A 14,532-nucleotide genomic window follows, 5' to 3' on the forward strand; every position below is an offset into this window, starting at 1 on the left:
CTCAAACTGAAGCCTTAAACTGTTTATATATCTGAATGTTTTCCAGGTGTGTTTGGCGAGTCTGTGTCAGTGACAGAGGGAGATTCGGTCACTTTACACACTGATACTCAAACATCTACAGATGACATAAGATGGACATTTGGAGCTGAAAACTCTCTCATCGCTAAAATTAAAATAAAGAAGCAAAACCTCTCCACATATGATGGTCCTGATATGAGATTCAGAGACAGACTGAAGCTGGACAATCGAACTGGATCTCTGACCATCATGAACATCAGATCTGAACATGCTGGAGATTATAAAATGCAGATCAGTGGAGAAAAAATTATAATAAAAACCTTCAGCGTTTCTGTCTACGGTGAGTAGAGCTTATCATTTGTGATTGATCAGTGCTGATCAAACTGTCGTGTTTTCTTAAAAGAATATTTAACACAGTACTAAAGTTAAGCTTCATCAGCAGGATTTAAAACAAACACATTATATAAAGAAATTTAGAGTTATCTGTGCACAACTTGTAATGCTAATAGATTATAAGCTAGCAAAGCAGAAAACCATAAAACCAGTCATAAAGGTTATTTAGATTCTTTTTTTTTTTGTATTCATACACCTGAAAGCTGAATTTTTAGATTTAATTCGTTAGGAAAAAAAAAATTGTCGAGATACACAACTATTTAAAAAATATAGAGTCTGAGGATGCAAAAACATTAAACTTTGAGAAAAAATGAACTGTCTACATGAAGTGCTTAGCAGTCCAAATTACTAAACAAAAAGTCATTTTTTATATGTTTGTAGGAATTGGATTAGTTGGCATTTCTGTGTGGAATTTGCATGTTCTCGCCCTGTGTTGGCGTGGGTTTCCTTCGGGTGCTGCGGTTTCCCCCACAGTCCAAAGACATGTTGTACAGGTGAATTGGGTATGCTAAAATTGACCGCAGTGTATGAGTGTGTGTGTGAATGAGAGTGTATGGATGTTTCCCAGTGATGAGTTGCAGCTGGAAGGGAATCCGCTGCTTAAAAAATATGCTGAATAAGTTGGCGGTTCATACCGCTGTGGCAAACCGAGATTAATAAAGGGGCTAAGCTGAAAAGAAGATGAATGAATGGGTCAGTTGGCATTTCTGTGTAGAGTTTGCATGTTCTCCCTGTGTTGGCGTGGGTTTCCTCCGGGTGCTATGGTTTCCCCCACAGTCCAAAGACATGTGGTGTCTGTGAATTGGGTAAACTAAATTGTCTGTAGTGTGTGTATGTCCTGGTCCTCCAAATTTTGGGTTTAGTGTTGGGCTAACGACTCACCTCATAAAAACTAGATGTTACGAAACACCAACATGGTGCGGCTAAATATCAACTTCGATATAAATGGCCCTGGGAGAGAGAAAGAAAGAAAAAAAGAAAGAAAGAAAGAAAGAAAGAAAGAAAAAAAAAGAAAGAAAGAAAGAAAGAAAAAAAAGAAAGAAAGAAAGAAAGAAAGAAAGAAAGAAAGAAAGAAAGAAAGAAAAAAAAGAAAGAAAGAAAAAAAGAAAGAAAGAAAGAAAGAAAGAAAAAAAAAGAAAGAAAGAAAGAAAGAAAAGAAAGAAAGAAAGAAAGAAAGAAAGAAAGAAAAAAAAGAAAGAAAGAAAGAAAGAAAAAAAAGAAAGAAAGAAAAAAAAGAAAGAAAGAAAGAAAGAAAGAAAGAAAGAAAGAAAGAAAGAAAGAAAGAAAGAAAGAAAAAAGAATGATGAATCAACTTTAAATTATGTGTAAAGCTGTAAATATTTAATGGTAAAAAAAAATTATTAAAATGTAATTAATATTATTTGAGTTCTCTGGTGTAGTATTGTACTTCTCTGCTGTTTTTCAGCTCGTCTGCCTGTTCCTGTCCTCATCTTTAACTCTTCTCAGTGTTCTTCCTCCTCATCTTCTTCAGTGCAGTATTGTTCAGTGTTGTGTTCAGTGGTGAATGTGAGCGCTGTGAGTCTCTCCTGGTACAAAGGAAACAGTGTATTGTCCAGCATCAGTGTGTCTGATCTCAGCATCAGTCTCTCTCTACCTCTGGAGGTGGAATATCAGGATAACAACACTTACAGCTGTGTGATCAACAACACCATCAGCAACCAGACCACACATCTGGACATCAACACAGTCTGCCAGCTGAATGATGGTATGGTAGTGTCAAAATACTAGTTTAAGTAGAAATTCACTTTTAATAACAATGGTCTCCTTCAGGTCCTCCAGACTCAGGATCTCTGCTAGTGTTGATCTCTGCTGCTGCTGTGGGATCTCTGCTGATGATTTCTGCGATCGGGATCTTCTGCATCTGCAGGAAACACAGAAAAACAGATCAAGAAGGCAAGTGTCACCTGCTGTTTTAATAATAACATACTAAATATATGGTAAAATGTATTCTAAATATTTTAGTGAATTAAAAAGGTAAGCCACAATTATAAAAATAAATAAACAATACTGGAAAAAATGATAATTCATTATGCGTTCATTTTTCTGTGATAATTTATTTTATGAAATTGCAATATTGAGTATAAATTTATTAGGTGAAATGAAAAGCTCTGTTTGGAATAAATTCATAATTTTAAATTGATTGCAATGGATTTGTAGGTGAGTATATGGATATAAAATATAAAAAACAGTAGAAAAAAAATAAAAAAAAATTGATGAATACAGTAGAGCAAATATATAATAGAAAAAAACAGTGGCGCAGTAGGTAGTGCTGTCGCCTCACAGCAAGAAGGTTGCTGGGTCGCTGGTTTAAACCTCGGCTCAGTTGGCGTTTCTGTGTGGAGTTTGCATGTTCTCCCTGCCTTCGCGTGGGTTTGTTTTTATTTATATTTATATTTATATTTATATTTATATATATATATATATATATATATATATATATATATATATATATATATATATATATATATATATATAAATAATCCTCACTGAAAAAAAAGATGTTTGCTGTTTGTTCAAACTAGCTATTTAAAATAAGCTCAAACGCAATTCATAAGTTTTTTAGGACTTAAGACTTAAATGTTTTATGTTCAATCCACTTAAATTTAAGTTAACTTTATTCCTTTATGTTGTCCCAACACAATGTTTTAATGATTTTTTTTTTTGTTTTAATCAGTTGAGATTCGATCAGAGATCAATTATGCTGAGACGGTGTTCAACAAAAGATGCGAGCATGAATCAGTAAGACGCTTTAATATTCATTCATGATTATTGTCAGTGTATAAGTGGATTTGTCCAAATGTAACCTTCGACTACAAGTCACAAGGGTCTTTTTTTTATTTAGACATCTGATATCTAAACATCATATGAAATCGGAATAAAGCTTTTTGTGTGGTTTGTTAGGATATGATGATATAGATAAAACTATTTGAAAATCTAAATGCTCAAACACATAAAAATTTAACTTTAAAAAATAAATAGAGAAAACCACTTTTAAGGTTGTCCAAATATATTGTCAGTTGTCAATATAGTTTTTCCCTCTGTAAATAAAGTTGATATTACACCTTCAGGTTGTCACGATCCTGGAATTCAATAATAATCAATACTGAAATTTTTAAAACGTCCATTTCCTGTGAACACTGAAGTGCTGTTGAGCGCATTCTTAAACGGTGCTTATTTGCCATTTTTTTCACGTGCTCAACAGAAATGACTGTGATTGGCTGTGAAGGTCATCTGTTAACCGAACTCACCGCTGTTTACAGTGTGTAACCACAGATACAGGGACACTGTAGTATTTCAAATGTACGTTGATTAGCTGGTTTGTCTATAAACTGACATACAAGCGATCCGCTGATGAATCACAGCTTTAAAATGGTCCAGTGTCCCTGTATCGGTGTTTACACTCAGTAAACAGCAATGAGTTTGGTGAACTGATGAGCTTCACGGCCAATCACATTCATTTCTGTTGAGCACAATGGCAAATCAGCGCTGTTTAGGTATGAGCTCAACAACGCTTAAATGTTAGCAGGAAATGGACATATTTAAAATGTCAGTTTCTCTTGGTACCGAATTCCAGACATTTTGACAACCCTAGTATAAATTTCACAGTTCTTAACACTTAAAGCAGAATGGGAAAAAAACTAACAAAAAGTTCTCATAATTCTGGAAAGGAAATGGAATAAGAACATACTAATGGAACACACTCTGCTTTAAGCTGTAAGAATTAAATTTAATTTGTTTCATATAAAAGCTACAAGAGTCCTTCAGTCAACAGCAGTGTGTGACTTTGTCCTCGTCTTTGTTTGATTGATGATCACATACACACTCGCCAGCAGGAATATAGTGTATTGTCACTTTAAGAGCAGTTCTGTTTGTTTTTATTTTCACGTCATTTCAGTCTTAACTCTTTATGTTCCATTATTTCTTAATAAAAATGTCATGGTTTCCGCTACATTTATTCTTCCATGGCAAGGCACAACACCAAAATTCATCCCGCCATGGCTAAATTACAGCTTCTCATTCAAAACATTCAGTTGTTTTTTTCTTTTATAGCGTGTAATAATCACAACAACGCGTATTAAAAGGTAAACGAATTACAACAGAGTTAACTTTTCAGTAACCATAGTAATGCTGTGCGTTGTTTGTATAACCCTTAAAGGTGACATGCTGACTGACTGACAGGAATAAATATTCCTAGCAAATCTAATAAATGCTGGAAACAAATTTGTTACACAAACACAGAGCGCAAAACGCAAAACGCAGGGCGCAAACGCTTTCAGGGCATGTCAGAACGCATTTTTGCTAATTTAAGGATGGGAAATCTGCCTTGCGCCGTGGCGGATGGCCTAAAAGGGTTGAGTTTATTTTCTTAATGAGTTATAGGTGTGTTTTGAGAATAAACCAATCAGAGTCTCATCTCCCATTCCCTTTAAGAGTCAGCTGCGTCGCGCCAAGAGCGCATTCGCTATTTACAGGACACAAAGTAAGTCTAAGTAGAAAAAATGAGCATTTCACTAGCAAACAGTTAACAGTTGACAGTTTTTTAACAGAAAACTGTTAAACAGAGCATCTACTGCATGAGAATGAGAGATAATGGAACTACTTTCACTTTCGCTCTTAAATAGGGAAACCTTTACGCACAGACATCAATTAGTCTATAAATAAATAAATAATTTTGTTTGTTAAGCGCAAATATTCATTTCAAAACTATTTCTAAATTCAGTTCTAATTTCCAGCAAACGAATAAATGAACAATAATAACAAAATGTGCTCAAAAACCTGAGTGATATCCTAAAACACATGCTGTGCCCCATATGTCTAAAACTGACAGGTGAGCAAATCTAAGCTTGTTTTTAATAAAACAAATATGGATATAATAAATAATACTGCTAATAATAATAACATTATACAAAAGCAAATTGTTATGAATAAACTGAAAAAGCCTCCCGAGATGAAGAAGACATAAGAGCAGTGATTTTTCATATTTATGTAGGCTAGAAAATAATATGTTTGTAATATTTTAATCCTTTATATTTATATCCTATATCTATTCTTATATATATATATATATATATATATATATATATATATATATATATATATATATATATATATATATATATATCCTTAATATTACATTTTTTTCATATGTAAAGATATTTGCCTATTGCTCTCTTGTGCGTATTAAGCAGTGTGTAAGCGAGGCACAACTCTGCGCTGGAGTTTAGACCGGGTTAGTTTTGGTCTAATGAAAAATCTAATATAGTTTCTCAAAATGGCAACGCGCCAGCGGTCCGCCTCAGAACGCCTTCCTTTTTAGACCAGAACGCCTATGGGCGCACAAATGAGCGCTAATGCATTTGCTATTTAAACAGCGTAGCGCAACGCCTCAAAACGACTCTTGCGCCAAGCTGAAACTACCAAAAGACTATTGCGCCTCGCGCCACACTGCGCCGGGTGTATGATAGGGCCCTAAATCACACTTCAGCAGCGTTTATTTGAGAGCGCACAAGAAAACCTGCTCTTGAGCAGCGTGCACAGGCAGAGGAAATTGGCGCGCAAGCAAAGAGATTTGCATGCTCATATTACATAAATGCGATCTCGACTTGTAATACTGCGCTCACAACATTTCTCCATTTGTCATTGAAATAACGCCATAGGTGGTTGATAGATCTGCCACCACAGCTGGAAAAAAAATCCTAGAGAAAACACTGGGGGTTAATGTAAATAATCACAAAGCATTTATGTATTAATTTGACAATTTAGGTGCTCACGTTAAGAAGATGACTCTACATGTGTGTGTTCTGCTTGTCTCTGCGTACACACACAAACACACAACAGTATGAGTTGTCTTCCACGCTTTTAAAAACATGTTACAGTACATGCTTTTTCTCATTTTCATGTGAAACTTAACTTCCCTGCTGAAAAAAACAGCCTATGCAGGTCAGCTGGTTTTACTGGTTGACCAGCCTGGTTTTAGAGGGGTTTTGGCCATTTCCGTCCTGGTCTTAGCTGGTCAGGCTGGAAGGTGACCAGCTAAAACCAGCTTGACCAGCTTAGCCAGGCTGAGAGCCCTGTGAAAACCAGCTACTGCATGTCCAGCTTAAACCAGGCTGGTCAAGCTGGTTTTAGCTAGTCATTTTTCAGCCTGGCCAGCTAAGACCAGGCCGGAAATGTCCAAAACCCCTTTTAAAATCAGGCTGGTCAACCAGCTAAAAACCAGCCAACCAGACTAGTTCAAGCTGGGGGTTTTTTCAGCAGGGTTTGCAGAGGAACAAATGCGTATGAAATGCGTGCTGGAAAGGAGGCAGGATATGACACAAATCTTGATAAATGTTTTGTTTTGTTTTTTTTCCAGCTAGAATTGAAATCGATGAAATCGAAAAATTAATTGAACAGCCCTAAATGCATGTACACATTTCACATTTAAACTAAAACTAGAGTATCATCTTTACACATTGTTCACAGCACACCTCCATTTACTCCTTTTGATATCTCTCAATATGACACAGAACAGCTGACAGTTAATAAGACTGAAATAAAAAAAGTAATGCATTATTCACTTTAGTTACTTGAAAAAGGTAATCTGATTTTATAACTCTCAGTTTGACCTTTGGGTTTGTAAAAGGTTTCTGAAATTGAATAAGTATAATAAATAGAAATACTAAAAAAGTCTTTCTTTAAATGTAAGACTGCATGATGGAAGTATTTTTGTATAAATATGTGCTTTTTTTTATTCAGAACATGACGCATGATGGAATACTTTAGCCTCCAACACCACAAATGTGGGTTTAGTGTGTAAAGTGCACTACTTGTTTCCAGTCTTGTCTTTTGCACTTGATGTTGCTTGCATGCACTTTCAAGTGGCCAAAACCACAAGTTTGGGTATTAGCACAGGTCCAAAGTCCCTTTTAAACTTGGCAGCCACCTTTAAAACACTTTCAATTCCTTTTCATTTCTCCTAATAGCGGTTTATGAAGCTTGAAAATAAATTTTGCATTTAAAAGTAAAATGTCAAAAGTGTTATTTTTAAATGCTCTAAACTCATTTTTTAAGGTTGGATCTGCCAATGTGCATTTGACCAGTTTCTATTCACCTTATTCTCCGCCGACGAGTGGGCGCTGCCATTTGAATGTTTTTGGCTCGAGACCTTCGGTCGCATTCACTTCCATTCATTTTTTGACTTTGAAAACTGCTCATTACGCTGCTTAATGATGCAATTTGATATTTTCTTATTATAGTATTCTACTTGGTCTATATAGTCATGCAAACATTTGTTTGTAGAGCAAGTAGTTTGACCGTTTTCTGCCGTTTATTATTCCCAGTCATGTCTCCCATAGGCGACTGAATCGGAAGTTCTAAGACAATCGCGAAAACAGGCGCACTTCCGCATTTTAGAATAAGGTCAATATCAACCAAAGCTTCTAATGGCAGTGATAGAATAGTAATCGATGATCTTTTATTTTGAACAATTTTCATGCAAGATGATGAACCCTAAACACAGCAAAATGCAGTTTCTTAAAACTAAAAAGCGCTGAAATAATGAAATGGCCGCCCAAAGTTCTGACCCAAACCTGATTGAAAATCTATGGAAAATCCTTGCAAACAAACTTCTGGATAAGAAACCAAACTTTTAAAAAGACCAAAGAAATCTAGCAGGCCCAGATTGGCTAATCGGGAGGACCGGGAGAATTCCCGGTGGGCCGGTCTGTTTTTTGGCCGCGAGGGCCGGTGTCCCTAGCTGCTTGCACTCTCAGCAATTACATTTTTTTTTCTATTTATTTATTTGACCATATCTTTACTCTTTTTATTCATTATTTTGCCGCAGTGCCGCTCTTTTTATTTATTTTCTCGCAGCCCCGTGAGAAAGATGCAGCCTGCAGGTTAACTAACGTTAATGATGATGATGTAATGTAACTATCGACCCAAACAGCGGCACCTTAGTGAATATAAGAATTCGAATAAAATGAATAAAACACCTGCTCAATGAAAATCAAATGATTCACTACATTAATAAATCTGACATAACTTGTTCAGAAATCTAAAAATGGGAGAAAAAGATTGAGCCATCAAAAGAAAGTAGTGCTGTGTCTTAAGGTACGCAAGTCATTAGTTATTTTTTACCCTCATAAGAATAGAGCCATTGTGGTCCAGTGGTAAGGATGTAGCTGTTCATTGCCGCGGACCCGTGTACGAATCTCACCTGCAAAGTTTTTTTTTTTTTTTCATTTTTATTGTTAAGCCATATAATACTGTAAGGGCTGTTGAACATTTGCATTTCTAAAGCAGCTGTTTTCTTGAAAAAAAAACGTGATAGTGCCATTAGAAACTGAATTGGAATCAGTCGTGAACTGAGGTGGGCCGGTCTGGCTTGAAACTCAAGGGCTGAAAATGAGTCCCACTCCGGCCCTGAAATCTAGAGATGTCCTGAAGTATTTTCTGACGTACTCTTGCTCACTTCTTACTCATATTTGACTGCAGTAGCCAGAAATGCTCATTATAATGCTTCACGCTACAGTCATTGACATTCGCTAATGTTTATCACAGTGTTTTCCACAAAATATCACACAAAACCAAGTACTTTGGTTATTTTGTAAAACACTTTCTCAGAATTAAACCCTGTTTTTTTTTTTTTTTTTTTTTTTTGTCAAAATGTCAACATGAGAGTCTAGCATGGAGCACCAACAACTATAATGACATTGAAATATACAAATTCTGCAATATTGATCTCCACTGTATACTGTATCTAAAGCTGATCAGGGTGAATTTTAGATTAACTGTTTTATTATGTGTTTTTCACAGAAAAGTAAAGAGGATCATCAGGTGCTGTATGGCCAAATCATGACATGAAGATAAACTTTAATATTTTGGCAACTACCTCACATTGGGAGTTTAAGAGATTTGCATGTGTGATTGAAGGGATAGTTCACACAAAAATGTAAAGTTACTCACTATTTACTCAGCCTCTAGTGGTTCCAAACCTTAATACAAGTTTCTTTCTTCTGTTAAACATAAAATAAGCTATTTGGAAGAATGCTGAAAACCTGTAACTATTGACCTCAATGGTAGGTGAAACAAATACTATAGGTGTCGATAGTTACAGGTTTACAGCTTTCTTTAAAATATTTTCTCTTGTGTTTTACAGAAGAAAGAAACTCAAACATGTTTGGAACAAGTGAAGGGGGATTAAATAAAGACTGAATTTTCAGTTTTAAGTAAACTATCTCTTTGTAAAACAAATTACTGTTCATGTAACAGTGTTTTTAACACCTTGCCTAATTCACATGGCTCATTATTTTAATGATAGACTGCTAAATCCTTATGTGTACCTCAGGTGGAACATCAGTGTGACACATACGTGCAAAATACTCACCAGGTGTGAGAATGCACATTTCTCAGTTTTTCTATTTATGTCTGTGGTTTGATATGCTGGACTAACAGCTTCTGCAAAAGCTTGTGAAGGTGCGATGAATGTTTGATCTTTTTATGAATGCATGCATGTGTGAAAAACTTGTGGCTGCTTTTTCCATTCCAACTCATTTACAAATGACACATAAACATCCACCGTTTGACTTCTGCTCTACATACAACTCAATAAAGAACTCATCAGTGCTCATAGTTCATAAACAAAGATCAAATCAAGTAGTTTTATTACCATTAAATATGAAAATATCAAAAACGTATACAAGCATAATGGTTTCTGTGGTTTTGCTGATGTGGTTTGGCTTCAGTAATTATTTAATTTCACTTTTAAAAAGAAAACATGCTGTTGTTGTTGTTGTTTTTTTTTTTAAACCTCTCTTTGTCTTTAATCATACTATGTGAATATAAGTCCTTTTATTTTGTGGCTCCTATCATGCTGATATCTGATGGATATGTGGAATTTACTGTGCTTTTATCCATTGTGTGGTCCAAGGTAAAACAGAAATTGTCAAAATGTGGGCTTCGCTCGCTCATATTTTATACAATTAATAAATAAACTGTGAAAATTAAAATGAATTTCTGTGTGTGGGTGGGATTTACATCCCCAATGTCTCAGCTTTAATTGCTTTTATTATTAATAATTCTAGATAAAAGTCTGCAGGTCTGCTGCACCTGTCAAAAATAGAGTTTTTCCGTCACTGGGGGCTCATACTGGTACCGTTAAAAGTATAGAGTACCTAAAAAGTCCAAAAATGTATAATTTGAATTTACGTTAGTTTAATTTAGATACAAGTGTGGCCTTTTTTTTTTTTTTTTTTTTTTTTTTTTTTTTTTTTAAAGGTACTGAACATATTGGACCTCCAACTTAATATCAGCTCAGTAAAGGGAGATATTCTGGCATTTGATGCTGATTTAGCTGAGGATGTGAATCTTAAAACAACTAGGATTTTATATTTTACCTTTTTTTTTTTTTTTTTTGTTACATGGCTGATGAGTAAATAGGACATTCTACCAGAAACGTACATTACCTGTCCCTGAATTAAAAACAAATGAAGTGAATAAAAAGTATTTAATTCCAAAAATGTCTAAAAATGGACTGATGGTTGCTTTCTGTCATTTGGTTCTTTATTAAAAACACTTTACAAATGTACAAACCCTGTCATTTTCCTTATTCTTCACCCAAATTAATCTACAGCTCTAATAGATTTGTTGTGCTAAAAACTGTTATTTAGACAAAATAAAACTTCAGAAATAGCAAGTTTAAGTTGTTGTCATTCACATCAACTTAAACTGATTAAAAACACAAAGTTATAAATAAATTCTACAAATATATAATATAAATAACTACAATTGTCCCCGTGTTTCTGTCAGTCTTGTCCAGGGGTGTAGTGGACATTTTAAGTGTAGGGGACTATTTAAGTGTGAAAGTGTGGGGCAGATCTCTAAGGTCGAGTGAGCAGAATCTGTCAGTTCCAAATTCTAGGCTGAACAGTAGAGGGGACAGAGCTTTCTCTGTGGCAGGTCCTCGGTTGTGGAACACCTTGCCCCTTGAGATCAGAATGGCTCCATCATTATCCATTTTTTAAATCAAGTCTTAAAACCTACTTTTTTAGCCTGGCTTTTTAATATTATTTTATTAGTTCATTGTACCGCTAATTTTTTACATTTTTACAGATATTTTGCTTGCTTCATTTCTATGTTTTTATATTCTGTCTTTTTATTTCTTTTTATCTCGTCTCATGTTCAGCCCTTTGGTCAGTCTTGTGACTGCTTTTAAATGAACTTGAAATGAACTTCAAAATATTAAGTGTGCATAAAATCCAAAAGTTTACATTCATATAATTATTCATCACCCGTTTCTAAACGGTCTGTCTCTAAAAGTGATGCCCCTGCTCCTGTCACATTTGCATTAAATTGAACATAAAAGCCATGCAATAAACCTTTAAGGCTATTATGACTCAAAGGAAGTGACATGGTTTGATGGAGAAGCTGACAGCGATCAATGGGTGCATTTTATCATTGACTTGTATGATTCTATGCTTGTTTTTGTATGATTTTGAGAAAGACAAACTTAAAGGTCAAGCCCTGTCACTTTTTTATAAGTGAAAATGTACGTTTCTGGTAGAGTAGAATGTCGCAAATGATGACAGAATCCCCTGCTGCTTTTGGGTGAACTATCCCTTTAAGCGCGAGTCATCACCAGTTACGTACTATGGTACTATAGCACTATGTACTATGTAGGAAATACAGTAGTGAACATGAAGTGGATCACAGCCTTTCATCAAAGTTGTCTAAAAAATATTGAACGACACATATACTTGTCTTAGGACAATTTTGATCAACTTTAAATGTTGACTACTGTAGGGACCACCTAATTACCATTATTAAAGCAGTTAGTATTTCAAGTACAATATGATAAATGTTGGGAAAATACATGTACTGTACTACCTAACGTAATATTTTTTTTACTTAACATATAAATGGCCAATACACTTAATTGTAACAGCACCAACTTGCTCAGATTCAAGTCATATGAGACGTGACGGAACCTTCAGTCGCTAAATGTAACGAACCCAACATAACTGAAAACAAAAACCGCATACCTGTGTTTTACCGGATTCTGTCTGTCTATACTGTTCAAGATTTGGCTGGATGTTTTTGTGTTGTATGTGTATAAATCCGCGGAGCAGGTGTAAAAGCGGTTCAGCTTATTTGACCTCATTCTTCCAGTGCTGACAGGGGCGCGCTTCAGCTCGGCTTCTGTGAACGGAAGCCCCGCCCTCTTAAATCCGATTGGCCGTCACAAACATTCTGACAGTGACGTGCGCCACTTCGCTAACCCCTTGTTCAGAACAAATTAAATCTATTTTAAATCAAGTTGGCGCTGGCTGACGGAATATCCACCATGCTAAAACAACATTTAACTGTTAAATCATAGCTTTTAATCTCTTCCAGTATCAGCAACAGTTCCAACAAGAACACCTCAAACAGACGGTGAAAAGCACATCATGTGTCCTTAAGACATTTATTTAAAAACTTTTACTTAAAAATGAATTGAAAACCTTGTTTATTGTAAGAAAGGAAAGCAAACACAGAAAAACAAAAGAAGACAAAAAACTTACCATCAACTCTTGCATCAACTAACCCTGCGAGGAGACTCAGCTCATTAGAGTTTATTCGCTTAATCACGGTTCTCCGTCGTTTCATTCTCTTCAGTGATGTTATTGCTTCATTGGCCTGAGTCTGAGTTGTGAATCTCTCACATGTCCATCAAATGAATGTTATTAGAATTATCAGCAAAATTTTCCTGTTACAGAATGATCACAAAAAGCAAAAGAACTGATAAACGAGACTTTGAATTGTATTTGTTTATATGCAGTGTCTAAAATAAATAAATAAAGTTTATTTTGGGTTTATTTCAAAACGTCATCTGTACTAAATCTGTATCTTCACTTCAGTAATAAATAATTAGCCTACTGATTTCCACAGAACAGTATTAGGCTCCATTTATTATTTCTAATAACAGGGTTTCTGCAGGTTTCACAGAGGTAAGTTTAAGACTTAAGACATGTTAAAGACCATTATGAATAAAATTTTAGACTAATAACAGGGTAAACGCTAAGGATTTTTTCGAATTGTCTAGAAAAGAAAAGATTTTCATTTGCCCTATCAATTTTTTAATAACTTAATAAATTTGATAATACAATACATTAATAAAAAATATATAAAATTTTGTAGATTTTATTTCATAGAAAAATATTTTAAATATTGTGTAAAAACAAGCAAGCTCTACTTTTATTCATACACTTTTTTCCCCCAACATAAACTTTCTTTAAAATAAAAAAGAAAATTAAATGTTTTAAAAACTATAATAAACTAAATCTATGCACAACAATCTGTCCAGGTCTCTGTCCGCAGCAGTAAATACACGGAGAAATTTTAAACAAATGTTATTGTAAGGAAAACAATTAAACCATTATGATAGAGTTAATTTCCTTCTTAATTAAAAAGTTTGATTGAGATGATTGTTGGTGACTGTTTTTGCCAGATTTGGTAGCAATACATGAAATACAAAAGAAAATTAAGACCTGTTTAAAAAAAGATTTAAGACCTACAACACAATATTTCAGTAAATTTAAGACTTTTTAAGGCCTAAAATTTAGTTTTGAGATTTAAGACTTTTTAAGGCCTAAAATTTTGTTTTGAGATTTAAGACTTTTTAAGACCCTGCAGAAACCCTGCATGAGACACTTCTTAAAAATAATCGAAAGGTTTAAATTATTTAGTTATTTTGGGAGACTTTTCATGTCTTGGTTTATTTAGGAGCTTTATTGCAAGGTATGTTCACACATACGAGGAATTAGTTTTCGTGTCAGAGCTTCTAAAGTGCAACAGAATGACAGAGACAGGACAAAAATAGATAATAATTTTATTTTAAAATAGGAGTAAATAGTGAATGCAAATGTTCAACAGTATGTACAAAATAACAACTATATACAACGTTATATGTGCTGCTGTTACTGTATGTGCAAATTGTCAATGTAAAATATGTTTTTAAATAAATTTGTGTATTTGTACAAAAAGTAGTGATGTTTGTTTTACAATTACTATCGCAGAGTGTGTATGAGATAAATTGCCTCAAGAAAGTTTTCCTTATTTAAAAAGAACAGTAGTGCTAAT

The 14,532-nt window shown here is 34.5% G+C and overlaps 1 protein-coding gene across 11 annotated transcripts in view; it reads right to left on the reverse strand.

Moving 5' to 3' along the window:
* zgc:113298 overlaps positions 1-14,532 on the reverse strand; it is a 59,621-nt gene that overhangs the window by 1,401 nt on the left and 43,688 nt on the right. For 3 of the 11 annotated variants that reach the window (XR_012397377.1, XR_012397382.1, XM_073936500.1), the window contains exons 6-7: positions 2,178-2,293; positions 596-2,028 (exon numbers count right to left, since the gene is read on the reverse strand). Coding sequence is in view for 2 of the 11 variants with exons in the window: in XM_073936500.1 (XP_073792601.1) it covers positions 2,012-2,028; positions 2,178-2,293 (133 nt within the window). In the remaining 9 variants the exon portion in view is untranslated. Of the gene's footprint in view, positions 1-595; positions 2,064-2,177; positions 2,294-12,974; positions 13,160-14,532 lie in introns of those variants that run through there. The other 8 variants (XR_012397375.1, XR_012397378.1, XR_012397376.1 and 5 more) reach the window with 8 other exon arrangements.

This window comes from Danio rerio, chromosome 22 (genome assembly GCF_049306965.1).
Source record: "Danio rerio strain Tuebingen ecotype United States chromosome 22, GRCz12tu, whole genome shotgun sequence".
Taxonomy (NCBI): domain Eukaryota; kingdom Metazoa; phylum Chordata; class Actinopteri; order Cypriniformes; family Danionidae; genus Danio; species Danio rerio.